Here is a 27,247-nt window from a genome sequence, read left to right on the forward strand (position 1 = left end):
TGCAAATAGTATCAGAATTATACTCTGTATCTTTAGGTATTTAAATAAAAGTAAACAAAATCTACCCTCAAATGGCTCCTTAAGCCAGTTGAGGGTAGATGAAAACATTACATGATTAAATAATGTAGGTTAAAGTCAGGTCGTTCAGTGACAGATCAAGGCGATTTTGTATTTGGTTGGTTAACCAATAAATGTTATAACTACCCGAAAATTTACAAATTGTTTACTTTTATTTAAATACCTACCTAAAGATACAGACTATTAAACTTTTTAAAGGGCCTCCTACCGTGAACAGCGAAGTTCGCTAATTACGGGCATTTTTCTCTTTTACTCCAATTGAAAGCGCAATTAGATGGAGAAAGATGCCCGCAATCTGCGCGCTAATAGTATTTACGTCATTCTATATAATATCTTTGGAATATATAATGACCCATATTTAGGTAGTTACATTTTATAATTGGTAAGGTCAAATGTGGTAAGAACATTTTTTTATAGGTAGCTCGGGGACACGAAATATGACGATTCCATAAAGTATTCATCCTTAGATATAAGAAGCGCTGGCTGGACGTCGTGATAGCGGACACGGAAGAGAACAATCTCACACCCGGGGATGCCGAAGACCGGGCGAAGTGTAGGAGATTGAGTAGGAACCGGACCCTGGCGCTAGGCCGGGATAACGCTACACGGCGCGATTCGGGAAATGAATTAGAGATTCACTATAGCTGGTCAAGCAGATCTTGTCAGTAGAAAAAGGCGGCAAATTTGAAAAATGTAGGCGCGAAGGGATATCGTCTCATAGAAAATTTTAATTTCCCGCCTTTTTATACTGACAAGATTTGCTTGACCATCTATAGTAAAGATATGTGACGTTCCACGGCAAAAGGTACCTTATGGCGGCTGGCGCTTACGCCCCTTCAATATTATTGCAGCGCTATGCGACGTAAGCACCAGCCGCCATAAGGTACCTTTTGCTGTGGAACGTCACATATCTTTACTATTTCATATCTAGTGAATCTCTAATTCATTTCCCGAATCGCGCCCATAATATTTTTCAACCTCACCTGTCATCTCCATAATTATTATAATTTATCACCTAAAAACGCCAAATCTCGCAAAATTTTATTGAAATGACAGGTATCATGCTACCCTTCGAGTTTGAAATATATTATAGTTTGAAGAGGAATGCGTAGGAGTTTTTTAATTTTTTTTTATATTATTATACTTTAAATTATTTTAAAATATTGAAAACTTGTTTGGTTTCTTCAATTTGAGCCTGTCGAAGCGTTTTCTTAACCTCTGGAACTCGGGTGATATCTCCTGTAATAAAAAAAATATTTATCATATTTGACGATCATAATTAATTATAGAAATTTGTATTGATTTTGTATTAATTTATTTTGTTGTTAACTATTTGAAAGAAAAAAAACCAATGGTAGAATTATCGAATGTCCTATACTTAGAAAAAAGGTAAGCACTTTTGATCAATCACATCAAATAAGTAACAATACCAAATTATTTACTTGGCTGGTTAACAAATGTTTTTATAGTACCACTGAATATTTTAATAATGTAAGTACTTAACATTTAGGTTATTTTAGCGAGTAAAAAAGTAAGATTTGCATGACTTATTTAAGTCTAGATATATGGACCTGTATATATTAGCCTAAGATCTGTAAAATACTATATCTATTGCAAATAAAGATTTATGATTATGATTATGAATACGGGGTGTTTTTTTATTAACCTGCAATAATTTGCGGGGTGAATATATAGGTCATACTGAGCAACTTTTACTTTTCAATCAACCCCGAATCCGTAAATTATTGCAGGTGACTAAAATACCCTGTATAGCATTTAAGAATAAGAATAGAATAAGAATAAGAATATTTTTTATTTATAATAATAAAATACGCATGCACAAAGGTATCCGGTAAGCCCCAAACTAGGCTGAGCCTGTATCTTGGGGCTTACAAAAGAACGGGTAACAGTAACTAAACCTAATTAAAATGATGTGTGAGAGAGGGTGATAAGGTGTATGCTTTTAGGGTGTGTATATTATGTGTGTGTGTGTGGGTGGGTGTGTGTGAAAGGTGTAGGAGAGCGAGTGAGTCAGGACTAGATTGATTTACGATTACTTATGTTCTTTTGGTTTCATATTTAAGTAATAAATAGTAACTATTATTTTATAGCGTTTTTCAATAAAAAGATACGTAAATTTTGGTATATTTACGATTGTACTAAAAAAAGGCCAAAACATTTGCATTTATAGTTGGTCAAGCAGATCTTGTCAGTAGAAAAAGGCGGCAAATTTGAAAAATGTAGGCGCGAAGGGATATCGTCTCATAGAAAATTTGAATTTCGCGTATTTTTCTACTGACAAGATTTGCTTGACCATCTATAGATTCAACTACTAGTTTGGCACACGCTTTACAAAACACCCTATGGTATGTATATTAGGGTGGAGCGTCGTTGTATGGAAAAAAATAAAAATTTGATTATCGATGTGGAACCGGTACCGAAAGTTGCAGTTTGTCATGTAGATTATAGTAATTATATCAATTTTCAAAATCAGCACTACTTTTAGCCCTCTACTCAGCCGCTAAAGAAATTAATAAAGGTAAATTTTCATCAATTATTAAAATATACTATTTCACTAATATGTGTACATTTTATTGAAATTATATAATACTTAATAAGTATATAATAAGTTATTACCAAAATTTTAGTGCATTTTTCAATATTTATGAAATAATATAATTTCAATTTTTCATATTAAACAGCAATTTAATGCAAAACAAGGAAAATGCTACAGTGTAAAAAAATTATATGAGTTATTTTTTCTAGACAGTCTTGTGTCAAAGTAACGATGTTATTGATTACGAAAAGTATCACTTTACTGCAAAAAAAGGGTTATATGTTTAAATAAGCGTCAAATTTCGCCCTTCGGCGTCGCTTACGCCCTTTTTGGGTCATGTTCACTGTATGTTAGGCATATATATACTCATATTAGTATTCTTTCTATTATCTTATCATGTTCAAAATAGTTTTCACGATTCTGTTATGGGTTGCAAACTCCAATTTGTACACAATATCCCGGTTAAAGGGCATTTTCCATAAAACCCCTGAATACGTGGTTTTACCGTGTCATAAAAATATACGTTATAAACAAAAATAAGTATAGGAATCGAGTATATCTGTAAGAAAAATATGTTATTTTATGAATAAAATTTGTTATAAAAAAAATAAGAATAAATTAAATTTATTAAAAATATACATATATTATGCTATATATAATCGAATAGTAGAGGGCTAAAAGTATATACCAATATTTTTTTAATTATTTTTCCCTTAAATAATAAAAAATTAGACAACCTTTTAGAGGGGTTCCATTGCTACATTCAAGAATTTTGGATTTCGCTCCACCCTAATGTATATCCTCTTATTTTTAATTATTACGCGTGGCAATAACAAGACCCTTACGCAACATTGGGGTCCAAAATACTTGTTTCCAACCACTGTCCCTTAAGTAGGTCAACTCATTAAGCACCCTTAAAGAGAATAGGGATGACCGCCTCTCATACAAACGTAGTCCCCATATATCTCACTGGATATTGACAGAAAACATTTTTTACACAAATAACCATTGCTAAAGTAAGACCAAGAAAAGCCTGCAGTGATTTTGACAGCACACGCAATACAAGACTAAGTGTTATTTACGAATACGTCATAATTTCATAGTAGTTTGACGTTTAAAATAACACTTGCACTGCGTGGGCTATCAAAAGCGCTGCAGACTTTTCCTGGTCTAACTCTATGATCCTGAATTTTTAATTTATTGATGATTATAAGAGTTGGAAGCAAAAAACAAATTCCATTCTTTCTAAAAAGTTCCTAACTTTTATAACCATTAAAAACGAAGAAAATAATGGTTAATAATATTTTGACATATATTTTGTCCTGTTTCCTCAACCGGTCAGTCATGGGCGTCTTACTGCGGACGGCGGTAGTCGTCGTCTCCGTCTCCCTCTGCGTTATCTCCATGCGTTCCTGTTTCTCAATATACATTGTACTTACTTCAGCCTCGTATATTTTGTCCTGTTTCCTCAACCGGTCAGTCATGGGTGCCTTCGGCTGCGGACGACGGTAGTCGTCGTCTCCGTCTCCCTCTGCGCTGTCTCCGTGCGTTCCTGACTGTTTCTGGATCACTATACATCTGGAGAAAATATGAGGATATTCATTCTGTTTCAGACAACTCTTTCATGACGTTATAGATAAGATATTTGTATCGCGACTAAGAAACAAGAAACAAAAGACTATCTCACTGAATGCCACCTGAATGATTGGTAGTATAGTAGTAGTAGTAAACACTTTATTGCACAAAACAAGTACATAACACAGAGAGAATACAGTAAATGTGTACAAAGGCGAACTTATCCCGTGATTGGTCACTTCTTGTCGTTCTAAAGATGACTATTAAATAAGCGATAAGTGATAAAGCGAAGTAACTATCACAGGCGGCTTGATATCTGGCGCCATAGGTTTAGAGTTAGACCAAGATAAGTCTGCGACGATTTTGGTAGCACACGCAGTGCAAGTGTTATTTTAAACGTCAAACTTCTATGAAATAACTTATTTATTTATTTAAACTTTATTGCACAAAATACATACAACGATGTACAAATAGCGGACAATGGAGAACACGGATAACACTTGCACTGCGTGTGCTATCAAAATCGTTGCAGATTTGTCTTGGTCGAACTCTAAACCTATGGCGCCAGATATCAAGCCGCCTGTGATAGTTACTTCGCTTTATCACTTATCGCTTATTTAATAGTCATCTTTAGAACGACAAGAAGTGACCAATCACGGGATAAGTTCGCCTTTGTACACATTTACTGTATTCTCTCTGTGTTATGTACTTGTTTTGTGCAATAAAGTGTTTACTACTACTACTATACTACCAATCATTCAGGTGGCATTCAGTGAGATAGTCTTTTGTTTCTTGTTTCTTAGTCGCGATACAAATATCTTATCTATAACGTCATGAAAGAGTTGTCTGAAACAGAATGAATATCCTCATATTTTCTCTAAAATTAAATATTTTTTCGTCAAAAAATACTGTATTGTCATGATGATAATAAACAGGCTGCTTACCTTTTTTGTCTCGAGAATCCTGCGTCAGGCACGACTGAAAACAGATAATTAATCACTTCAGATTACACATATTTACATACAAATTAAAATACAAGTATACATATGTCGGCGGCCGATCGTAAACTTAGGCCGATCGTAAAGTTCCTGTGTAATGTTTTGACAGTAGTCAACATACAAGGTTCTTAGGCGGCTGCAGATGCCCGAAGGGAAACTGTCCAGAAATACACAGGACAAGCGTAGTGGGGCTCCATCAACTCAGGGAAAGAGACAATGATTTTCGGCCCGATTCGAACTTTAAGATACGTCAGTTAATAGATCTAGAAACGAAATGGATTAGATAAGCCAGTGACGTTTCTTCAAACATAAACGTCACTTTTTACACTGACACATCTAATCCATATCGTTTGTACATTCTATAAATTGACGTATCTTAAAGTTTGAATCAGGCAGTTTACTGTACATACATATTCAAAATAGAGATTTGGATTGATAGATACATGTTTAATTTTAATCTATTTGATTTTCTACATAATCTTTTATTATAATAATAATCTCAATCATTTAATCGTGACAGCAAAGAGGATTTGAAATAGAGGCGGATTGTCAAAGTAAATTATGTAGCCATAGCTTCGAGCAACACCGGCTTCCGACACATCGGAAGGGAGGGGCCCAAGCGATATCTCACCGTACAAATCTTTCTGCCATTTTTCGCGGGGGGAAAGGTGCACACAGTCGCACTTCTCACACACTTACATACAAAATCCAATCTGTAATGACGACACAAATACATAGAAAATGACACACGTCAAAGACAAATCTTGCAAACCTCGATCTCTTTTTGTGTACGGACGAGTGACAAGTGTCACAACACGCACACTAACACATTTTCGTTGAAGTATGTTATTGTATTCTGAGAGATGAGAAGTCGGATTTGTCGCTCGACCGATCCGCAATTTGTACTGAGCGAGCAAAATCGATAAATCCAACAATTACATGAGACTAAAATATAATAATTGTGTTTGAATGTAATTAAACGTATGATATGTAAAAAAAAATATTACATGTGAAATGTAACACTTTCTTTTTGTAAATTTGATGTCCCCGACCTCTTTTTATAACAAAAAACCGAGCAAACAGGCATTTTTGTGCAGCAGTGTTCACGCGCGCGTCTGGACTCGGTCTAGTGAAAAATCCAAGTGCAACTAGTTTTATTACCCGCGCTAGATTAGATTGACGCGCTAATCTTGTACCTCGGCAGAGGGGAAATAGTGCGAATGCCGCCTCCCTTCCGTGTTGCTCGAAGAGCCATAGTGAATTTAATGCCATCTTTCGACAGAAGATTAAAACTTTACTGTTAGAATGCCATTTAACTTTGATCCTTATTCTTTCACTGATATGTGTAAACTTGTTAAATATTAATATTAACGCCATCTACTCGACACTATGCCAATTGTATAGTGAAATATTTTCGAGCGATGGCGCCATAACCTTCAGCCTACTCTCGAGTAGATGGCGTTAATATTAATAATTAACAAGTTAACATGTATCAGTGAAAGGATAAGAATCAAAGTCAATTGGCGTTCTAACAGTTTTAATCTTCTGTCGAAAGACGGCAGTAAATGTACTGTGGCTACATAATTTACCATGACAGTAACTCTCTATACACTCTATTCTCTTTGGTAACACGTTCAGTCATGGCGTCCCAAAACTAAAGTAAGTAGCTATTCGAGATGACAAGTACCGGAAATTGGCAGTTTCAATCAAAGGAAGTAGGGGTGGCAATGTGGGGAGGGGGGTGACCCTTGACAGGTGTTGTCTTTAGACTTGACCTTACGGCCTTTTTGGGTCATCCAGATATTAAACTCGCACTGTTAGAGTTAGACCGAAAAAAGTCTGCAGCGATTTTGATAGCCCACGCAGTGCAAGTGTTATTTTAAACGTCAAACTTCTATGGAATTATGACGTATAAAATAACACTTGCACTGCGTGGGCTATCAAATCCGCTGCAGAGTTTTCTTGGTCCTACTCTAAACTCGCACTGTTTTCGATGATTTTCGAGATATACTGAGATATACAGTCAAGGAGTCAGTTATCGAGTAATTATTCTTTTTTTTTGCATTTCTCTAAATATGTCCATGTCAACTTTAAGGCAGGGTAATGAATTAGCGCAAGACACCTGTGGTTTGTGTTATAAATACACGTTTTTTTTTTAAACTCCGTTATCTTCAGGGTATGGCTAAGAAGTACATTTTAAGGAAACTGAATGGTATTGTTTAAAATATTTTATAAAGTTTGTTCGATTTAAACACGTTCAATAACTCGAAACTAATCCAGAAATGTGAAATTCGCAATTTATTGTAAAGACATTTGAGTTTAAACACGTAAAATATTAAATTTATTACATTACCTTGCCACAGAACAAATAATAGTACTAGGTATAGAAGACTCACTCTCACTCTCTAACAAAACGCGTCTGTTACAATCAGGACAGATATGGCCGCTAGGTGGCGACAGCGCCACGCACGGCTTATGGCTAGCCACCAAAATTGGTGTGGAACGGATGTACTTTTAGCTACCTGTTGCAAAGCGACGAAATCGCGGAGTGAGCCACGCCTGACCTTGCTACGCTCAAGATTGTAAATTAGGTATAGTATCTTTCGCTTGCACGGGACTCAAAATAAACACTCTAAGAAATATCGAACTTTGCTCTCTTGTTGCACAAATAACTATTGCTTATTATGGCTCCAAGAATATGTAGCTTTCCAATAGAGAAGGGTCCTTACGTTCCATCTGCAATAAGGACGTTTATATCAGAATTTCTATAGGAATTTCAGATGTAAACGTTCTTATTGCACTTGAAGCACAGAATAAGAGTAATAGTACTACCGTACAGAAAGGACACTTCCTACAAAACCGAAGTTTGACGGCGATGCAGGGTCGAATCATCATTTTTAACTTATGGCAGTATCCCTTTCGACTATTTAGGGTTGTCAAAATTCAAGTAATTATCTTATCTGTGGTCGTTCACGCAAAGGGACGTCAAGTCTCAACCCTAATAATTGCTCGGAGCAATGCTGAGCCGAACGGAGCCGAGTTTGTCCGAAGTCAGGAGTGTCTCCCCACTGCTTGAAGCATAAGGACCCTTCTGTGTGGAAAGCCACATACGTTCTTATAATCCCTCGAGTTCCCGAGCACTCTAGATTATAAGAATAATACACCCTTAATGTTTTAATGTTTATTTGGGCACAAACGGTACAATAATACTTACAGATATTAATATTATTCAATACATGAACCAGTGAAGTTGCCACTAACTACTAACACGTATACAAAAAATAAACAACGGAATAACAACTAGAATATCCACAGAGCAAACAAACATTTGTCGGCATTGTTAATGAATTTAAAAATAAAGGAGAATAATGAGAAAAAAAAAATCAGTTAAAAGTTAAAATATTCTAAACATTTAAGTATTCAAAGTACTAAGAACCTCATGCTTAAACTTAACTAACGGAATGTTAAACATATCAATGTGTGAGAAAAGATTATTATTACACTTGCACGCTTTATCAATGAAGGAATTCGCTTTGTATTTTTTTCGCGTAAAGGGGATGTGAAAGAGTTTGTGATGTCGTGTGTTCAAACGAGGAGTTCTAAAATTAATTTTATTTATTAAATAAGGGGAGTCAATATGATTTGTCAAAATTTTATATAAAAAAGTTTGATCCTTTAATGTGCGCCGACCTTCGAGCGAAACCAAATTTCCGACGTTTGGCGGTTGATTAGATTTGTAGGCTTTATATTTTAAATGTTTACTTAGTTTTTTCTGGATTGCCTCAATGCAGTTGATGTAACATTTATAGCTAGGATTCCAAACGGTGGATCCGTATTCGAGAACTGGCCTGACTAAAGAGTTAAACAACATCCGTAAAGTATCAGCCTCTTTGAACTCTTTAGTGGTTCTTAAAACAAAGCCGAGTAGCCTGTATGCCCGATTTGTTATGTTCTCTATATGGTTGCTGAATAATAATTTGCTGTCTAAATGTATGCCTAAATCCTTAACATTAGAGACTCTACGTATTATTTCATTATTTAAATGGTAATTGAATTCTATAACCTGTCGTTTTCTTGTAAAAGTTATAATATTACATTTTTTTGTGTTTAAATGTAGGTAATTTTTTTGACAATAATTATACAATCGTGTTAAATCAGCCTGTAATGCAAGACAGTCATCTTTATTTTTAACTACTTTCAATATTTTTTTATCATCTGCATAAAGTAAGCAGGTAGACGATTTAAAAACTGAAGTAACGTCGTTTATAAAAATATTGAAGAACAAGGGTCCCAAATGCGAACCTCGGGGGACGCCAGAAGATACAGGGATAAAACTGGAACAAAAGCCTTTGACTGCCACTGCCTGACTACGATCGCGAAGATAAGATGTAACCCAGCGCAAGAGATTTCCATGCACTCCAACGGACTCTAGTTTTTGTAATAGTAGAAAATGGGATATCTTGTCAAACGCTTTGGAATAATCGGTGTATACGACGTCCACCTGATAACCCTCGTCCATGCCACAAAGGACTCTGTCTATGAATTCGCACAAATTTGATTCAGTGCATTTTTTATTGACGAAACCATGCTGTTCCTGGACTAAATGGGACTGGACTAAAACTTACATTTTCTAGTGGAAATTGTCAGTGTCTAGTGTCTACCCCATCTGGCTGTGAAGCATCTTTGGTCAACGAAGTAAGTGCAGTCAGCAGCAGAAGTTGCTAAGCGGGCGAGGTGTTCAAAATGATCTTGACGCGACTTTATTGTTAAGAGAATTAGGGCGTGCCAAGGTAATTTTGAACACCTCGCCCGCTTAGCAACTTCTGCTGCTGACTGTACATAATCTAGATTGTCCTTCGTCGCGGCCATTTTCTATTAAATTTAATTAAGTAACAAGTGAGTTATGGTTTTAAATTAAATCGATAGAGCAAAGGATGACTCACGCTGGACCGGGTCGTGCCCGGGCCGAGAAGTCCGACATGTCGTTTTCAATGACGGCTGATCGGTGATCACGTGGTGCTTTCCATAGAAAGCGAAGCGACGGAAGCTCCGGCCCAGTCCCGGTCCGGTCTAGCGTGAGTAATTTTATAGACCAAGAAAAGTCTGCAACGATTTTGATAGCACACTCAGTGCAAGTGTAACTTTAAACGTCAAAGTTCTATAGAATTTTGACGTATAAATAACACTTGCACTGAGTGTGCTATCAAAATCGTTGCAGACTTCTCTTGGTCTAACTCTATTACATTACGATACAAGTGCGCAAAACAGGACCTTGTGGCGATAAATTAAAACACGACCGAAGGGAGTGTTCTAAATCGACACGAGTTGCGAATTACGTATTCGCACATGTATCGTACAACGTTTTACAGTACATATGGCCCTTTAAGTTTTCAACATAGTTACGTAATGTCCTAATTATCACACTAGTGCGGTAAAGTAGCACCATATGTACTATACAATTTTAAAAACCTTGTTTGGAATTTGATTTGTACTGAAAAATTAAATTAATGTCCAAGCGTAATCTAATTCCGCATACTTAAAAAAAAAACTTTAAAATCAATATTTTATTATTTTCTAAATGCCTTTGTTTAAAACTTAGAAACATCGAAATTATAAAATATACCTACTGCTTAACATTAAAAAAATAATATCGGTACCTACAGGGTTAGAAAAAAAATTCAAGCTTTGAATAATTATGTGATGGTACAGAATCATGTTAAAGATAGACCGGGCCGGGGGCGGCGCTTCGTTTTCTATGGAAAGCACCACGTGATCACCGATCAGCCGTCATTGAAAATGACGAGTAGGACGCCTCGGCCCGGGCCCAGTCCGGTCTAGCGTGAGTCATCCTTTATTTGATGATCTTACCGAAATAATATATTTAACTCACCAGTTTGTACAAAAACAAAAATATAAAAAACACCAAGCAACCCTCGGGAGCACATTTTGACTAAACTGACGGCAAAATTCTACATTTTCATTCTTTTATAACACAAAAACATTAAATTTTGCAATCATCTTTGTATGCGGGTATAATGTCATGTTTTCTATAAAATTACTTGTTCACTAATGATGCTGTTATCTGTGTAACTTACATTAGTTAAGTACTTATAGATACAACTATGAAGTGGCGGCCTTATCACCAAAAATAAATAGTATAAGGACAATTTTACACAGATAGACCTAGTCCCACAGTATTTGATTTTTACCAGTCGCTTTTCGGTGAAGGAAAACATAGTGAGGTATCCCATTAAGGTTTAGTTTACCCTCTGGTTTGGAACGTCAGATGGCACATTTGTAAAAACTAGTGCCTACGCCAATTCTCGGGATTAGTTGCTAAGCGGACCCCAGGCTCCCATGAGCCCCTAACTAAATGCCGGGATAACACAAGGAAGATGGAGATGTTGTGGGGACTATAAATAGGTAGGTATATGATATATATAATACACGTATAGTGACATATAAATACTTATATACGTACAAAACATCCATAACTCAGGAGAACAAATATTTGAAAAAGACACAAAATGATTGATTAGGTACCTCTCGATTAGAATTTATCTGTAACACTCAAATAAATGCCCTTAATAGGATTCAAACCTGCCTCGTAAGCAGGGTCACTTAGTACCTGTACCGACTAGGCTAGAAGATCGTCAAGCCCCGACCCAAACCCTAAAGTGTCCTTAAGGCCCACTTAAGGCCCAGTAAGTGCATGTTCTTCTCTCACTCTCACTGAGCGTAAGCACGAGCTATACTCTGTATATTTAGGTATTTAAATAAAAGTAAACAAAATCTACCCTCAAATGGCTCCTTAAGGCAGTTGAGGGTAGATGAAAACATTACATGATCAAATAATGTAGGTTAAGAGCCAACGGGAGTGGTCATTTCTCCATACAAACGTACTCCTCGTTTTCCTCCGTGGTTTTTGAAGCTAGAGCAATGATTTTTTCAACACAGATTAATATTGTCAATATCTGTGTCGGACCGTTTTGCATTTTTTAATATTTTTGTTTTTTAAGGCGCTAGAGCCCTTCAAAAATGGCCAAAATGGCCTAATTGACTATGCCGCAATGAGAGGCGTGGCATTCAAAACTGATATTAATTAGCCAAAAAAGCAAAACGGTCCGACACAGGTAATTTCATAATCATTTAGATTTCCAAATCAATCAAACATAACCCAAATAAAAATCATAAGTCTTAAAAATATAGTAGGTGTAACATGCGATTTCCATTTCTTGGCTAACAGCAGGCGTGGCTCACTCCGCGATTTCGTCGAGTCGCAACAAGTAGCTTCAAGTACATCCGTCCCACACCAATTTTGGTGGCTAGCCATAGGCCGCGCGTGGCGCTTGCGCCACCTAGCGGTCATATCTCTCCTAATCGTAACAGACGCGTTTTGTTAGAGAGTGAATCTTCTGTACCTAGCAGGTACTATTATTTATTCTGTGATAACAGGCTGTTGAATAATTTGTTATCTAGACTAGCATAATACAGAATTTGGGACTAACCTGGTGTGTGACGTGGATACCGCTACCCAGGGGCCCCTGTCCTTCGATGATGAATGTAGTAATCTCATAGGCTGGCGTCGTTAGACTTCTTCTATTTGTGCTGAACACTTTGATCTTTGATTTTGGGTTTTATATGGCTCAAGCTTACGGAGCGAGCAGTCAGCGGCGGCGGTTTTGATTTTGATATCGTTAGGAATGAGTATATGGCAACACTCGAGCTTCCAGTGTTGCGCGCTTTCAAAAAAAGCGTTCCGTTGCAGGCGTATCCCGTTTTGGAATATGCTAGTCGATTAAAGTATTAACCGATTTAAAAATAATGAAAAGAAAATACGTAGTATTTGTGCGTACATATACAAAAGTACCGAACACAGGCCAATTCGAGCGTACACTGACATCAGAATGATATCTGAAATGATGTCATTCAGATATCGTGCATTTCGCTCGTATTTGTACCTACGTGCATTAGCGCGAGCGAGACGTACGATAGCTAAATGACATAATTTCAGATATTCTGAGGGCCTACCGCGAGCCACGTTCGACGTGTTGCGTCTCTGTCGCACTTGTAAATTCGTACGTAAGTGTGACAGGGAGGCAACACGTCGAACGTAGTTCGCGGTGGCTCTGATGTCAGTGTGGTTGCAACGCTCACGAAGATACCTTAGGGTCCGCCACAGACAAGACATCCTCCAGAATGAGTATAGTATCTCTACCCCCTCTGCCACAAATACTGTAGTTTTACTCCATTTTCGAGTCGAAAGTGTCTTTGTGTGACCTCCGTGTCTTTGAACGGACCAATCACGGCACGGGACCTCGCTCACCTCGTCCCCCGCACCCCCGTATTTTTGGCAGCATCGGTTTCATGAAATAATGCTCAAAACTCCGTCTAGAGGATTCCTAGTCTATGGGGTCCGCCGACTTAATCAGTCTAATTGTTCGGTTCGGAGGTCAAATGTTATCGACGCGTACCGATAATGGAACGGGCGAAGTGTTGTAACTCGCATATTGCCGTTTTTGTTTTTTTTTTTATAAAAAAAAACAGAAGTAATTAAGCTAATTTTACGGTTAAGAGGAAAGGGGAAGGCCGCTTCTCCGTACAAACTTATTGACTCTATGGAAAATATATTTATATAATTTAATGTAGGTATACTTAATATCTGGAAGACCTAATATAAAAATAACATAATAAAAAACTTAAAAATGCGCGTTTTCCCAGAAATAAGACCTAGTTAGATCGATTTTTTACCCCCGAAAACCCCCATGTAGCAAATTTCATCGAAATCGTTAGAGCCGTTTCCGAGATCCCCGACACATATATATATATAAACAAGAATTGCTCGTTTAAAGGTATTATAGTTCGTTTTTTTTTAGCATTAGAAATAAGGTAAACAATCTTGATGTGTCTTTTAATTGAAAAACACATTTTAAAAATAAGTTACGGCAAATATGTAACAATTATGAATCTAATACGATCATTTATATTCTTCTGCTTTCATAAGTAATAGTTACTGATTTTTAAAAAGCGCTTTTCAATTAAAAGACATGTCAAGATCGCTTACCTTCTTTGAAGTTCTGTCTAATGCTAAAAAAAACGAACGTTTGACTTTTTAAGATTTTTTGATTATTGTAAAAAATAGGAGCGAAAAACATAGCAGTGGTCGATATACAACAAATTGTGTCAAAATATTTTCAATAATGTTAATATCCAGAGAGGGGAATGAGGACTACGTTTGTATGAAAAGGCGATTTCGCGCGAGTACTCCACTTTCCTCTTAAACTCATTTAGTCTAGCCGTATAGTTTTTATGATTCATGATAATTAAAAAATTTAATAACAATTATAATTTGGGATATACATAGATTTTAAATACAGGTTTATCTTAATAAAGTCTAATTTCCCCCTCTGGGTTGGAAGGTAAGTTGGCAGTCGCTTTTGTAAAAACGAATGCCTAGGATTTGTTGCCAAACGGAATCCATGCATAAGCCGTGGCAAAAGTCGATGTGTTGACTAAGAATGGTTAAACGCTTTTCAAGATTAATTTTTCATTGATTGCACCCTTTCACACTAGTTTACTGCGTAATAAGCTATCAATATTACACTTTAAACAACATTAATGAGCAAAAAAACGGGAGAAAGATTTATTACAACACTATTAAATAAATATAAAACATTAAATTAGCTAAAAAATAATAATACAAACTATCTCTAAAATAAATAAACTAAAAAAAAATTGAGACACTATGAAGTTCGACCGCAAATAATCAATTTCTCTGTTATACCAAACAGAAACTTATTGTAATGCTGGTATAGAAAAATATAAAATATGATTTCTCAAAAAAACAAAAAGTTGGAGTTACATCACTTGTCCGCAGCCCAGTCCGAGCTCCATCGCAGTCGCCTGTGCGTTGTGTCTCAAAGTATTAATGATTAGTAATATTATTATTGTTTAATAAGTAATAACCGCTCATAGAAAAGTGAAAGTGAGTACGTAATATACTTAAATTGGTTGAAAAAAGTGATACGAAACACGATACGATAGTGGTGAAGTGGTTATGTACGAAATATCATTTGATATTTACCAGTCGCTTTTCGGTGAAGGAAAACATCGCGAGGAAACCGGACTAATCCCAATAAGGCCTAGTTTACCCTCTTGGAAGGTCAGATGGCAGTCGCTTTCGTAAAAACTAGCGCCTACGCCAATTCTTGGAATTAGTTGCCAAGCGGACCCCAGGCTCCCATGAGCCGTGGCAAAAGGGACATAGCGAGGAAGATGATGGTTGGAAAAGAGATTTGAGTTGATTCGAAATTGTGTGCGCAGTGAACTGTGCGTATTGTGTTCATATTTTTCCTGTTGTGATAATCATAAGTTTCTTCGGTTCAAGGATGACTCACGCTAGAACAGTCCGGGCCCGGGACCTGGCTCCCGACACTTCTTTTTCTATGACAGGTGATCACGTAATGCTTTCATAGAAAACTGAAGTGTCGGGCGCACCATAGCAGTCACATAAACTACTAATGGCTATCGATCTCATTTCTATCGGAATCAAACGCTTTTTCAAAACCAACCTAAGGACCGATAACGGACTGCAACCCGACTGCAATTTCTAGGGAACTGCAACGTCAGTTCCCATACAAGTTGCAGTCGGAATGCAGTCCTTCTGTATCGGCCCTTAGTAAGGGTAAATAAATCATTTATTCAGATGAAATAAACCCTATTATACAGATTTTTTTCTTCTGCCAAACTGCAGGGCAGTTTGTTGGCCACCACCACCACCTACACATTTTACACCATGTATGAAATAAAGCATCAGAAGATTAATAGAGAAACGTAGACAGCCGTTTTTTTAGACACAATTTCTATTTTAAAACCCGTATAAAACTATAAAGAGTAGGTGATTTGATTGTGACGTCACATGCTAGTGTTTCATATAAATTCCATAGTAGCAAAACCGTTTTGACAGTTCGAAAAAAGAAACTGATTTGACTAGTAAGTAGTCAAATACCCTATGATCATTATCACAAACGGGAGATAACATTATATAGTTAATAGGTATTTAATAGTTTTATTTTTATTTTATTTTCAGGCTGATGAAAATGCTGAATCTAATTTTAAGGAGCTTAGTATTATTTTTGGGTAAGTTATATAAAATGATTGAATAATAATAATTAATGCTAAAAATTTACACTCAATAGATTTAGATTTAGATATTTATTCTCATAATATTAAATTACATTATAAATTATGCTAGAGTAATCTACATGAATTTATATTATGATCGTCATTCATATTTACATAATATTATTTAATAGATACAAATTAAAAAAATGTCTTACAATAATTAATCTTATGTCCACAATTTATCCATTCATGTCAAAACAAAATACGGGAATAACTAAGTACGAGTATCTCTTAATAATGATCGTCATGTTTTAAATAAAAACTAGGTACACATTACATTATACATAAATCAATAACTGAGAACATGTCAATACGATTCAATTTACAATTTGTCAATGTCAGGGTCATATACTCATTTACAGAATAGGGAGTATTACTGCAATGTTCTGCCGCCAAAGTGCAGCACTAGAATAATTTGTTTAGTAAACCATAGAGTAACTTATACATACTAGGCCTTAAACAATTTTTTGACAAGTTTTCACTTTGGTTTTCACTATGTTATTGATGCACCAAGGCGGTTTGTTTACAGGTGGCCTACCGCGAAACGAGAAAATCGAAATTTCTTTATCTGCCTCTCTATCGATCGAATAAGCAAGAGTGATAGAGAGGCAGAAACCGAGCTTTCCATTGTCGTGATTCACGGTAGGCCATGTGATTGACCTAGTGACGCATGATGTGTCATTGATGATGTCAATGAGGTTTGTTTACTGTATCTGCTAATAGTGTCACCTACGCAGAGCTTTGCCTAATATTCCCTATTCAAATTACACAAAATTATTATTGGCCCCTATTTTATTTTGAGTAAGTATGTAATATATATGTGACATTTTTTATTTATTCCGTAATTTCTTTCAAGATGCTATATGCAGTGTGTTACCGGCATGCGGGCATTTATTAAAACTGATAATAATATGATCCATTAGTAGGTGTTTGCGTGTATCAAACCAACGTCAAGTACTCGTATTATGTGGGGTTAAAGTATTATTTTATTAAAATGTGGGGTTTTTAAGGTATTTAAGTTTAATTTAGTTGGTAATAAAGTGTTTATCAATGAGACCAGTGCCTTTAATTTGGTGTAGTTATCTTAAGTGTCGTTGGTATCGCTAACTCTTGAAACAAACGTTATAATAAACAAAGCATGATGAGCTGTCATTAGCACTTACTTATCAATTTACTGTGCTGTACATTGCTGGCAATTAAAACTTTGTTAGAAAGTTAATAAACAAACATCGGATTCTAGGGAGCAAATTGTATGACGGATAAGGATCCCGTCATACAATTTGCCCCCTAGAATCCGAGATGTATGTTAATAAAGTCTGTATTTTAGTTTATTAATTAAATTAACCTTAATGGTTAACTTCGCAATCCAACGCGGTAACGCAGCGAGTGTGATGGGCACCTTTGCGCCGGGGGTAGCGCGGGGAGGCCTCTTTAGTAGTTTTTATATTCCTTATTTTATTTTAGATATATTAGGGTTTGTTAGTTTTAATTTAGTATTATTCATAGATATATTTAGTTCATAAGTTATTTATTTCTCTTTCTACTGTATTTTTCAATTAAATAAGTTTTAGGCAAAAATTTAATTTTTGGTACAAGCTTTTATCGCTGACTGTACTTTTCTTACGACAGACAACTAATACTCATCGAGACATTTCTAAAAACCCCTAACACAATTAGGTTGCGTTGTTTCATCACAGAGTTCCTATGGCCACCTCCTGTCTCCATCATCAGATCAGCTCGATGGTAGCATAATATTGCATTGTCATCCGATTTATACATGCATGCAAAATTTCAGCTCAATCGGAAACCGGGAAGTGGATCAAATTTAACTTGCAAGATTTGATTACAGACCGACAGACAGACAGACAACGGTCAGGTGAAACTAAATAAAAGCTTGTAATAAAACATAGAGAACTATCTTACCCTGTTTAAAAAAGCCCACTTGCCGGTAACAGACTGTATATGTCGCAGTCAAATTATAAGAATCCACCACAAATGGCGTCGTCATTTTCAAGCGTTTTCAGTACTGAGCTAGGATATTTATTTACTTCCCCAGCTATATCTTCGGCCACGGCGTCCCTCCACCAACTCTTTCCCGCCGAAGACCACGAATATCAGTACGAGCTGAAGACCAACGTGTCTTCCGGTCCCCTCACTCCTCAGGAGTGCTCCTTCTGGACTCTGGAGGCGCGGCTGCTGGTCACGGTGTATGATAATTACACCAGGGTCAGATATAAGCTGGAAGGGCTGAAGGTACTTATTTCAAAATCATTACAGTTTCCACACTTTCATCTATGACTTTAGCACTCTGAGGTCTTTTGGCATGAGGCCTGATTCGAACAATAGGGTATTTGACTACTAGTCAAATCAGTTTCTTTTTTCGAACTGTCAAAACCATCTTGCTACTATAGAATTTATATGAAACACTAGCATGTGACGTCACAATCAAATTAACTACTCTTTATAGTTTTCTACGGGTTTCAAAATATAAATTGTGTTTAAAAATAACTGCTGTCTACGTTTCTCTATTAATTTTTTGATGCTTTATTTCATGCATGGTGTAAAATAATTTATTTTAAATACAATCAAATACCCTATTCTTCTAAGATATTAATGTGGTAAATTAAAATTAAATGGCTTTAGTCCAGTGGGACTATTTCGCCAGTGTCTATGTATGGGCCTTATGGAAGCGCTGGTGGCCTAGCGGCAAGAGCGTGCGACTTTCAATCCCGAGGTCGCGGGTTCCAACCCCGGCTCATACCAATGAGTTTTTCGGAACTTATGTACGAAATATCATATGATATTTGCCAGTCACTTTTCGGTGAAGTACGGATTTTCACGCAGTTTTCACCTATCAACATAGTGATTCTTGAGGAAGGTTTAAGTGTGTAATTTGTTAACTTGTGCGAAGCCGGGGCGGGGCGTTAATACATTAGCTATTATTTGCTGCTGGCCTAGTGGGTAGTGACCCTGCCTGTGAAGCCGATGGTCCCGGGTTCGAATCCAGGTAAGGGAGTTTTTATTTGTGCGATGACACAGATGTTTGTTCCTGAGTCATGGTTGTTCTCTATTCTGTATTTAAATATTTATATATTACTTATATAATCACACCTCCGGTGACCGGAGGGCTGGCAGCTACCTCGGCCAGAGGATAAGCCTGGCCATCCAAAAAGGTAACGCTGCCAGCCTTCTGGGCACCATAACTGATGAAGGTGACCTGGGGCGTATTTTTAACTTATAAGTTTAGTTTAAGATTTCTTATATTTTAGTTTTAATTTTAACGTTTAGTTTTCACTTTGTTTGTTATTAATAAATAAATTGTACAAGTATTTATATAATTTATGTATATCGTTGTATGAGTACCCACAACACAAGCCTTCATGAGCTTACCGTGGGGCTTAGTCAATTCGTGTAAAAAAATGTCCTAAAATATTTATTTATTTCTCTTTTCAGACTTCGGTGTATAGTAAGAATCAGGGTTACTCCTCGTACCAGTCTGTAGAGGCCGCGAGGCAGCTTGGACAACCCTGGGATGTCGATTACCTGGTAAGTTAAAAAATACATCCACATTTACTGACTCTGACATCTACATAAGTAAGGCGCCATTCAAGGGGTGGGAGGGGGTCGAACATGTCTTATTTTTTCGTACAAGGAGGTGAAAGTGGGTCGTCATAGTTCTTACGTAAGATCAAAAAGATGCGATTTTTTTTAAATGTCTATGAAATTGTGACATTTCAAATAATACTTCCAGACTCTATGCTATCAAACTCGGTGCAGAGTTTGATAGTATAGAGTCTGGACGGACTTGTTCGTACACATAAACGTTACAAACACTGTTTTTTTTGAAAAATATAAACGAAATCAAATCAAACTTGTATTTTTTTTAATAAAAGAAAAATATTGAGTTGAAAACTTCTTTAGCGGCGCTGAGCACTTTTTGAGGTGGGGAAAAAATGATAAACTCGAGACAGCGTAACGCGTTACGCGTAACGCGCTGACGTCATGTGTGACGGACAATGTTATTCACCAAAGAACTTTAGTCATAACGTATCATAATCAGGTCAATTATTTAAAACTGGACTTTTATATTAAGCAATAAAGCTCAATGTTCTAATCTTGTACGGGCTGAAATACGAGGATCTCACAGTTACATTCTAACTTTATATCACTCCAATATAATTCAACAACACATCTTGATGAAATCGCTAATAAAAGTGAACTCTAGTACTGGTGAATAAAACTCAAAATATCATGACCGAATATATTTAGATGCGAGGTCTGCAAGGTAACTTTACAATTTCTATTCGAATTTTAAACAATTGACGCTACAAATTTAAGCTCACTGGCCAGCAATTTCGGAACTAAAGTTTTTCAATAGAAAGGAGGATGGGTCAATTATACATAGTGCTGCAGACATTTTGGACTAGTCATTGAGTTTTCACTTCTGTCGGCACTCCCGGAGTGCAACCCGTTGTTTTTTTTACGTAATTAATGGCGCCTACCCAGTCAGAAAATGTTTATCTCTCCATCCTTCGGCAACAATGTTAATAAATATTACCTAATCTATCTAATTGTTTACTAAAAACTAATTGACCGTGTCGTTTCAGAACAATGGAATCATTAGCGGCGTCTACGTCAGTCCGGAACCTGTTTGGTCTCATAACATGAAAAGGGCTCTGGCGCTCAATTTCCAACTCACTAACGACTCATATAAAGAGGTGAGTACTTTCTTACATCACTGACATCCGTGTCAGTGTATCTGATATCCGTGCCAGCAGCGTCTACGTCAGTCCGGAACCTGTTTGGTCTCATAACATGAAAAGGGCTCTTGCACTCAATTTTTAACTCATGAACGACTCATATAAAGAGGTGAGTACTTTCTTACATCACAGACATCCGTGTCAGTGTCTCTGATATCCGTGCCAGCGGCGTCTACGTCAGCCCGGAACCTGTTTGGTATCATAACATGAAAAGGGCTCTTGCACTCAATTTTTAACTCATGAACGACTCATATAAAGAGGTGAGTACGGTCAATCTCACCAATGACATCCGTGCACAGAATAAATTACAGTACTACCGTACAGAAAAGACTCTTCCTACAAAACCGAAGTTTGACAGCGATTCAGGGACGAATCATATCCGTTTTTAATGTATGGCACTATCACTTTCGGCTATTTAGGGTTGTCAAAATTCAAGTCATTATCTTATCTGTGGTCGTGCACGCAAGAGGACGTCAAGTAGTGCAAAGCCTAATAATTGCTCGAAGCAATGCTGAGCCGAACAGAGCCGAGTTTTCCCGAGAAGAGGAGTGTCTTCCCACTGATCCGTGTCAATGAAAGCAATGCGACGAAGTTAAAAACACATTTTAACATTCCTGACAACATACTAACAACAACAACGTAATTTTGTCGGGTTCTTTGTTGCCCACCAAGCTTAGGTGGGGAACAACATACAATAATACACCTACCCTTGGCATCTACCGTTTTGACGTTGTACTTAGGACTTTGTAGAAGTAGGCAGAAACAGGAGACCCGTATTCATTAACTGTATTAATTAGAAAGGGACGCTTAGTTTATCTCGCGCGCGAGATACTGCCGCGGTAAACTCGTGCTAACCTACTGGTTTTAGCCAAAAGCACTGGGATTAGACGAACATAAATCAGTTTTTTCTTTTTTTATTTATTTCTAGGACTAAGCCAAGCAAAATAGATCTAGATTAATGAATCTTCCAAGTCTGTGTATGCTCCATTGAATTATAAGAATTCGGTCATTTTGCGCAGTTTTAGAAGAAATAGCAATTTATTTTATGTATTATGTAGTACAATAGGCAGTCGAGAAATATATTTGAAATCTACACAATAGAGTGAATAGGGGATAGGACGGACAGGTTAAAGTATATTCAACTAATTGTGAAAATGTTTCGTCGGAATGAAAGTCATATAAAGAGGTCATATTTTCATCGCACTTGCTCCAAAAAAGATTTTATTTCATGCAGGAGGTGTACTGAAGGATAAAGGCCTATATTGTTCCCGCGGGAATTATGGATTGTGAAAAAAAAAGCTATAACTCCCTAGGGAGATATAGCTTTTAAATTGTCACTAATTTATAAGAATTTTTATTTGTAGAAAGTCAAGGTATGAACGAATTTTACTTTTAAAATACCAACGATTATCATTTAATATTTTTGTTTATGTTTTTTAAAAATAATTAATTTGATTAATTTAATAGCCGTTTAAAATATTTTTACACATTTTAAATAGTGGCTGAATGTCGAAGGTCTGTGCCGTCGATGCCTAACCTATCAAAAAATGACAATATGGCGGATGAATGTTTCAAATGTCACCGAATTTAAGAATTAGTTTTTAATTTAAGAATTAGTTAAAATTTAGTTTATGCTTCGCAAGTGTGATGAAAAACATTGTGTGAAAAATATAAAGGTTTTCGTCACTGACCCGTATTATTTGATCGCGAGTGTGTATTGCCCTTGAAAAATCATAACGTAAATGAAAGCATTTATGTCCTTTGAAAATTGAGTAGGGTTCCTCTCCCATTAATTAAAACGTGATAAAGGGTTCCGTAAGAATAGGGTCGGCGGACAAAAGTTCGGAATATTACCCGTGTTGAAGAGCGGACTTCTATTTGACATGCAAAGAAGTAATACGATTACTTAGATATTTTATATATTTTATTTTTGAAGTGAAAACTTCTTTAGCGGCGCTGAGCACTTTTTGTGATGGGGAAAAAATTTTAAACTCGCAAGAGCGTAAGGGCCCGATTCAGATTTTGAAATAGACATCTATTAGATATCTTTTAGACATCACCAAGATACGATATGTTTAAGATCTAACCTGTCAAATTTGTCATTGCGCGATTCTGGAGATACTCTTGAACGATTTCCACAGGATATGACTTAGAGATCCAATTCACATCTAATAGATATCTTACTCTATCTAACGTAAAAGTGACATTGGTTGCCCGAATTGCGCTGCAAAAGAGAACTAGTTGGTATCTAAACTATAACGTATCTAGAATGGATCTAGTACGTGTCGTCTCTTGTGAATATCTTGAAGTTCGAATACGGCAGTAAGACGTCAGACGTGACGTCACGTGTGACGGACACTGTTACCTATATACTTTCTGCTGTTACAAAGTCATTGAGTTTTTCTTTTTTGATTTAAATGCCATCTAGTGAGTTTCCCTGAAACTGGTACGAAATAACGCTAGATGCCGTTAACCTTAATTATACATAGTGCTGCAGACATTTTGCACTAGATGGCGTTGTTATTAATATTTTGAGTTACAATGTCATCGAGTTTTCACTTCTGCCGGCACTCCCGGCACTCCCGGAGTGCAACCCGTTGTTTTTTTTTCATAAGAGTTGGTACTTCACGTTTAACGGCGAAGTGTGTTTTTTAATTAATTTTTAATTTAATAAATAATGTAATGTACCTATGTACCTAAATATTATTGTCGATCATAATATACATTCGTGTAGATTAGCTTAGGATAATTTATGTTGTCTGGAAGAGATCGGTTTTTTGGTGATAAGACCGCCTGTTGTTTAACCTCTTTGTTTCTGTAATCTTTGTATTGTTTTCTGTAATGAGGTGTGCAATAAAGAGTATTTGATGTAATTCTATATTATGAGAATAAATATCAAAATCTTATTCTAAATATAGGTCTTTCTAAAAAACGAAAAGAAAACACCTTATGAAATTGTATTTAGAAAATATCCGATACTAAATTAAAATTTATAGTAGTAGCAAGTGGGTTGAAAAGTGGAGTTTTGGGCGTTGCGACGGTTTCAAGGCACGCCTGTTAAACAAACTTTGCTACCGAGCGAAACACAAAATGTCGACCACATAAACACGAGGAATATACTTACTTAGAGTTAGACCATGAAAAGTCTGCAACGATTTTGATAGTACACGTAGTGCAAGTGTTATTTAATACGTCGTAATTTCAAAGAAGTTTGACGTTTAAAATAACACTTGCACTGCGTGTGCTATCAAATTTATCAAAATCGTTGCAGACTTGTCTTGTCTGACTCTAAAATATTACAAATCAGATCCAAATGTCTATTAAATAATTATCATTCAAAATCATCATTTAAAATTCAACTCTGGCCAAGATGAGGCTCAAAATTTGCATCAAATTACTTTGCTACTCTTGTGGACAAAATGCAACTTTGGCATTAGTTTTTGAAGAATAAAGAGAGCCTTTACCAGCTGAGGGCCTATCCAAGATGACAATTTTACAACAAACGCCAAAGAAAAAGAAAAAATGTATCCGTATGACAGATTCTACTAATTGTGACTATTTCCACCTTCGAGCAACACCGGCTTCCGACACATCGGAAGGGAGGGGCCCAAGCGATATCTCACCGTACAAATCTTTCTGGCATTTTTCGCGAGGGGAAAGGTGCACACAGTCGCACTTCTCACACGCTTACATACAAAATCCAATCTGTAATGACGACACAAATACATAGAAAATGACACACGTCAAAGACAAATCTTGCAAACCTCGATCTCTTTTTGTGTGCGGACGAGTGACAAGTGTCACAACACGCACACTAACACATTTTCGTTGAAGTATGTTATTGTATTCTGAGAGATGAGAAGTCGGATTTGTCGCTCGACCGATCCGCAATTTGTACTGAGCGAGCAAAATCGATAAATCCAACAATTACATGAGACTAAAATATAATAATTGTGTTTGAATGTAATTAAACGTATGATATGTAAAAAAAAATATTACATGTGAAATGTAACACTTTCTTTTTGTAAATTTGATGTCCCCGACCTCTTTTTATAACAAAAAACCGAGCAAACAGGCATTTTTGTGCAGCAGTGTTCACGCGCGCGTCTGGACTCGGTCTATTGAAAAATCCAAGTGCAACTAGTTTTATTACCCGCGCTAGATTAGATTGACGCGCTAATCTTGTACCTCGGCAGAGGGGAAATAGTGCGAATGCCGCCTCCCTTCCGTGTTGCTCGAAGATTTCCACACATTGTTTAAGTTTTGATTGGCGTTTTCTAGCTACCACACCAGGCGGCCTAAGGTAACAATCGGTTGCGCTTCGCCATCGAATCGCTTTGTGTCTCTCTGTCACTCTTCCATATTAGTGTGACAGTGACAGTTGCGTTTCGTTCGCAACGGAGCGTTAGCGATTGGCATGTTGTCTCCGGGGGATGGTGGTGAAAAAAATTAAACACATGTTTTTTTTTCAGCCCTGTCTCTACGAAACCTGCGTAGCGGTATACATCAATCAGGGACGCACCATCCGCAAATACACCAACTCGCAGCTGCTCGGGGCCTCAGCTGAGAGGTCATGGAGCTCCGTCAACGTTGTAGGCAACCCTGAATACGATGATCTAGTCGGTGTGGTACGTATGTTATACTCGTAGACTAAGCGGAGTGAGACATCTCAACTAGGGGTTTCATGTTTGTCACACGATATCTTGAGTAATCTTCAATCAAATATAATGAAATTTGGCAAGAATGTGGTTAATATAAATACAAATCTTAAGTTTGAATATGAGAAGAATAGGACGGAAGACAAAAAAAATTTTAAGCATCGTAATTTTTACTAACTTTTTTTTAATTTCAGCCAGACGCCATTGCCACGGCAGAGAGAGTGTACCAGTTCAACGAAGCTGGTCTAGAGAGCTTGGAGATGAAAGGGACTTCCGAGTATAAAGTGCAGGAGCATATTCTGTCAGTCGGTTCTGAGTAAGTAAGAATGAAGTTTTTGGCAATAATTTCATTTTTGGTACAAGCTTTCATCACTGACTGTACTTTTCTTTCCACAGGCAAGTAATACTCATCGAGACAATTCTAAAAACCCCACACACAGTTAGGTTGCTTTGTTTTATCACAGAGTTCCTATGGCCACCTCCTGTCTCCATCATCAGATCAGCTCCATGGTACCATAATATTGCATTGTCACCCGACTTACATATGTATGCAAATATTTATCTCTATCGGAAGTGGAAGTGGGTCAAACTTGCAAGATTGCAAGTTAATATAAAGCTTGTAAAAAATACGAAATTTTTCAAGAGTTTCAGACAAACCTGTAGCGGTACTGATATAAATTGTGTTTAAAATATCTGCTATCTATGTTTTCTAATAATTATCTGGTGCTCTATTTCGTGCACGGTGTGAAGTAATTTATTTTAAGTAGTAATTCGGTTATTTGCTATACTACGGAATATTACGCGAAACTCTGTGTAGGGGGCGCCACTACCACTATCCATCACAATCTGGTGGTCAACCGCGAAACAAGAAAATCGAAATTTCGTTATCTAACCTCTCTATCACTCTTGCATATTTTCGCGATCCCCGGTAGGCGTTAACAAACCGCCTTGATGCATCAATGTCATATTTTATTGTTTATGAAAACTTGTCAAAAACAGTTTAAGGTACAAGTATGTATAAGTTACTCTATGGTTCACTAGCTAGTTTAGTGCTGCACTCTGGCGGCAGAACATTGCAGTAATACCATAATTAAACATCATGTTTCTTACAGATTGTCTCTGAACTTCGTCTCAAAACAGAAGAGGCAACAGATAGACAAACTGAACGTGACGCGGACGACCGTCCAGTACGTGTCGCAAGGGTTCAGTGACCCTTCTGCTGGTATCAATAATCTGACCCAGCATGACCTAAGGCACAAAGCTTATCAGGTAATAATTGTGTTTCTTTCAATTAGGAAGAAATGATTAAAAAACAGTTAATGACTAAGTTCCCAAGAGCGATGGTGGACTAGCGGTAAGAGCATGTGAATTTTAATCAGGAGGTCGCGGGTTCTAACCCCGGCTCGTACCGTAGTTTTTCGGTACGAAATATCATTT

General features: G+C 36.9%; 2 protein-coding genes across 4 annotated transcripts in view; one reads left to right on the forward strand and one right to left on the reverse strand.

Annotated features, from left to right (window-relative positions):
* Positions 1–120: 120 nt before the first annotated feature.
* LOC134803410 (uncharacterized) lies at positions 121–11,249 on the reverse strand. The gene is made up of 4 exons (XM_063776230.1): positions 11,099–11,249; positions 5,155–5,188; positions 4,075–4,213; positions 121–1,317 (listed from the first exon to the last, which is right to left on the reverse strand). Exons 1-4 carry the CDS (start codon positions 11,151–11,153, stop codon positions 1,234–1,236), a joined length of 312 nt encoding a protein of 103 aa, XP_063632300.1. The 5' UTR covers positions 11,154–11,249; the 3' UTR covers positions 121–1,233.
* Positions 11,250–15,095: 3,846 nt separating this feature from the next.
* The window catches only part of LOC134803231 (uncharacterized), a 48,531-nt gene continuing 36,379 nt past the window's right edge, over positions 15,096–27,247 (forward strand). The window contains exons 1-8 of one of the 3 annotated variants that reach the window (XM_063775922.1): positions 15,096–15,193; positions 16,298–16,347; positions 18,449–18,645; positions 19,846–19,938; positions 21,000–21,110; positions 25,625–25,780; positions 26,005–26,126; positions 26,923–27,079. In XM_063775922.1, coding sequence (XP_063631992.1) covers positions 16,302–16,347; positions 18,449–18,645; positions 19,846–19,938; positions 21,000–21,110; positions 25,625–25,780; positions 26,005–26,126; positions 26,923–27,079 — 882 coding nt within the window. In that variant the 5' untranslated portion in view covers positions 15,096–15,193; positions 16,298–16,301. Of the gene's footprint in view, positions 15,194–16,297; positions 16,348–18,448; positions 18,646–19,845; positions 19,939–20,999; positions 21,111–21,164; positions 21,262–21,315; positions 21,413–25,624; positions 25,781–26,004; positions 26,127–26,922; positions 27,080–27,247 lie in introns of those variants that run through there. The other 2 variants (XM_063775924.1, XM_063775923.1) reach the window with 2 other exon arrangements.

The sequence above is a fragment of the Cydia splendana genome, chromosome 26 (genome assembly GCF_910591565.1).
Source record: "Cydia splendana chromosome 26, ilCydSple1.2, whole genome shotgun sequence".
NCBI lineage: Eukaryota > Metazoa > Arthropoda > Insecta > Lepidoptera > Tortricidae > Cydia > Cydia splendana.